The sequence below is a fragment of the Teleopsis dalmanni genome, chromosome 1 (genome assembly GCF_002237135.1).
Source record: "Teleopsis dalmanni isolate 2A chromosome 1, ASM223713v2, whole genome shotgun sequence".
Lineage (NCBI taxonomy): Eukaryota > Metazoa > Arthropoda > Insecta > Diptera > Diopsidae > Teleopsis > Teleopsis dalmanni.
In genome coordinates this window covers 126,154,544-126,158,217 of record NC_051846.1, presented here as the reverse complement: position 1 = coordinate 126,158,217, position 3,674 = coordinate 126,154,544, and the positions used below count along the sequence as shown (strand labels likewise).

The 3,674-nt window shown below is 28.3% G+C and overlaps 1 protein-coding gene across 6 annotated transcripts; it reads left to right on the top strand.

Annotated features, from left to right (window-relative positions):
- The first annotated feature begins 366 nt into the window (after positions 1-366).
- LOC119668462 (sin3 histone deacetylase corepressor complex component SDS3-like) lies at positions 367-3,213 on the top strand. Of its 6 annotated transcripts, XR_005251502.1 has the most exons (10): positions 367-605; positions 702-801; positions 880-1,096; positions 1,154-1,252; positions 1,312-1,480; positions 1,541-1,749; positions 1,814-1,819; positions 2,515-2,645; positions 2,826-2,914; positions 2,981-3,213. XR_005251502.1 is itself a non-coding variant. In XM_038077969.1 (8 exons), the coding sequence occupies exons 1-8, from the start codon at positions 485-487 to the stop codon at positions 2,826-2,828; spliced, it is 924 nt and encodes a 307-aa protein (XP_037933897.1). In that variant the 5' UTR covers positions 367-484; the 3' UTR covers positions 2,829-3,212. The 6 variants fall into 6 exon arrangements, 4 of the variants coding, with proteins under 4 accessions (XP_037933897.1, XP_037933896.1, XP_037933898.1 ...); XR_005251501.1 differs by having other exon boundaries at positions 2,826-3,213; XM_038077969.1 differs by lacking the exon at positions 2,515-2,645 and having other exon boundaries at positions 2,826-3,212.
- The last annotated feature ends 461 nt before the right edge of the window (positions 3,214-3,674 follow it).

Genomic DNA, 3,674 nt, shown 5'->3' with positions numbered 1-3,674 from the left:
TAGTAAGGTACAAGGTGTTTCTACAATCATTTATTTATTAATAGAAGTAAACTTTGTTAAAATATAAAAAGTTTATTTTGAGAATTTTAACTCAGAACAAACATATGATATTTGTATGAATCACATTAAAATGCAAATAGTAGAAAATGAAAATTGCTCACTTACATGATAAAAACAGAAGTTTAAACATATATATATTATAGAGCTTGTGGATATATGTGCATACATATAAACATATGCTATGACAATCATTATCGGAATGTGTTTCAATTTGCCCAGACGTTCCTTTGTCGAGTTATTTGCTAATGGCAACCCTGTTTAACATATGTTCAATGCGTCAGTGATAGTTGACTTTCTGTACGTAATTGCATTATTTGGAAGTGTAGAGAATTTTTTGTTGAGATTGTGTAGTGGCTGCTAGTTAAACGAAAAAAGTGATATTTTGTATAAAAAGTATTATAACAATTTTTTATATTAGTAAGCTATGTCTGTTGATGCATTTTATCATCAAATCCCGTATTTGGATCCAGATTACGAGGACTCTCGTTCCAATCATTTTGAACAAAATGCGTATGATAGTGGTCGGCAAGAAGATGAGGACGAAGGTGTGTAATTTTAATTGCCTTATGTTCATAATAAAGTTCAGTTTACATTTTTATTAAATGGTTTTAAAATAATTTTTATTTCAATTCGGTTATTAGATACGGATGACGCGAGTGAAACTGAATACCGGAACAACAGCAGGGACAACAGCGTTAGCAACAATACAAATGGGGGCAGCAATCATGAGCTTAAGGAACAGTAAGTTGACTTAAAATGTTCTAATTCATATTAGAATTATTCGCTTTACTTGCATTGTGACTACGTTTATTATTGTAGAATGTACCAACATAAATTGGCAAACGTGCAAAAGCAGTTAGAAGAGCTGAAACAGTTGTTACATCCTGAGTACTTAAGGCGTTTCAGAAAATTGGAGTACCAAATCAAAGATCGTCTGCGTTTAAATGACATACATCGAGAGTATCTAAAAGATTGTGTAGAACGCGATTATTTTTTAGAAAAGAAAGCAGCACAAAAAGACTTTGATGAGAAAAAGGTACGAATTCGGGGGAGATGTGTAGAGAAATACTTATTCTTATTTAACGTTTTATAGGTTGATTTAAAAGACAACATTTTAACTGATTTCGACGAGCGAAGAAAAGTTATTGAAATGGAACGCTACAGCCTCGAAGTAACCGGTGATTCTACAGAGGTATTATAATTATTTTTTATTTAACAAAGTGCATAAAAATGTAAAAAATACTTTCACAGATTAAGCCTACTGTTACACGTAAGTTGCGGCGTCGTCCAAATGAACCAGTGCCTGTTGTTGAAAAACGACGGAAACCAACTACTGGACAACTGTTGGTGTATTTACTTGATGAGAAGGATATTGAGAATGACCTCAAAACGATACAACGCGGAAAACCGTTGACTCCAAGTATGTGCGAAAATTGGTCACATTTTCAAATTCAAGATTAAAATATATGTTTCTGTGTAGCTCTGCAGCAAAATGGCATAGGTAATTATAGTAACCACCAGTCCAACTCTTTGCTGACGGAAAATTATAATAATTATGTTGAAACTCGAATTGAGGACGGTAAACTATTGTATGAAAGGAGATGGTTTCATCGTGGACAGCAAGTATATGTTGAAGGCAAGGAAATGCCAAAATTTGCGGCAACAATAAACGCTATTGGAAATGAAGTTGTAGGTTTATTTTTTGTAATCAATATATCCAAAGATGTTTCTTATCATAAATCTTTTTACATAGGTTTGGGTAAAAAAAATAAATGACAGTAAAGTGAAAATAAATATGTCCCATTTAGCAAAGGGCAGAATATCTATAAAACGTCGTGCGAATTAGTATAATAGTTTATAATAGTATATCAAATATCATATGTATGAAAATAATTTGAACTCGTATATATTTTTTGAACATTATTAATAGAAGATATTTTGAATGTGAAGTCTATATACTTGAATTAACTCAAAATTAAGAAATGTAAAGTATAGTTGCTTTTGAGAAAGCCACATATTACAGGTTAAGCCCATTTGCCACATATGGTGTTATAGAATTTTTAACAAACTTTAAATATGCTTAACTTGATTCAAATTCATTTCTCAAAAGACAGTTCTTTAAAATATAAAAATGAAGTATATTTTTCAAAATTAATTTGAAAATAAAAACAAATCAGTTAACAAAACTTATTTAGTTAAGTTTTGATAAATAAAAATGTTTAAAGTGAATCCTTGAATGTGCTGCGTTATAAATTCATTAAATATAGATATCATAGAATTCCTAAAAAATGTCAACGCTCAATATCCAGAACTTTTAAATTTCAATTCCCGTCCTTCCATTAAAATATAAACAATTATAATCATAATTATAAAATTTTGAATATTCCTTTACTATTTAAGAAGAGTCTTGTTCTTGAAGAATATGAATTATAAATTGCTAATTTTTTTTTTTAGGTAGAATGCTAGATTATATAGTCGACCCACAGTATGATTATAAACCTAAAACGTACAAGAAATCAAACACAAATTCTGATCTTAACGTATGAAATATAATGCTGACCATATAATAAACATATCTAGTTAAGGTACCACTAAAGTTTTTTGTTATAAATAAACAAATTTTACATAGACATATTTTAATAGCTTTTTATATATGAATTTTACTGTTGAAACGTATTACATTATTTAATATCAGAAAGCTAATGAATTTTATAATAAGTTTAATGATTGATACGTTCTTAAATAGGCACTTACTCTCATTCCAGTGAATCAAATAATTGTAATAGTTGTAATCTTCTAATCGACAGAGGGTATTATCAGATGGAAACGATTAAAAATGTTAAATTCAAACGGAGTAAGCTATAAATAATGATTAAAGTTGTATATGAGTTAACTACATTCAATTATATTTTGTATTTAGTTTAATATCAAATAACAATGCAAGAGTTCAATACAGAAATACTCAAAATATGATGAAAACGCATTCGTTTCATTAAGTTACGTATGTGCAGAAAACAGTAAATAATAAATTCATTGTAATTAATATTGATAATAAAACATGTAAATAAATAATTTGTAATAATAACTGGAACTAGCTGACCTATAGTTCCCATTTTAAGAAAATGGCATTTTAAATAAAAAATCGATTATAAAACGTTTTAATAAACACAAATTTTTATGTTAATTTATAAGATATTAAATATTTTTTTACGGAAATAACTTAATCATTTATTTAAGAAACACGAAGCTTCTGTTGCAGCCCTACTGAGAACTCTGAAAGCGGATCTGTTTCTTGAGGACATATGGTGATCTGAAAAAACAAGTAGCTCTGCTTTCGAGAAATATGATGAAGATTTTTTTGATGAAGTCCGATATACAGGATATTTCTAAATTGAAATAGTAATATATATATATATATTTATGTAGATATGTATTGTTATTCACATATTAACATAATATAATATTTAAATACCTTTTGTTTAAAAACATGCTGCAAATGTCAGTCGTAAAGTTTCTAAATAAATAAATTATAAATTTGGCGAAAAAAGAACCTCAGGAAGGAATAAAAAGTCTGGCAAATAATAGAGATAAAATTATAAGCGTGATATAGGAAA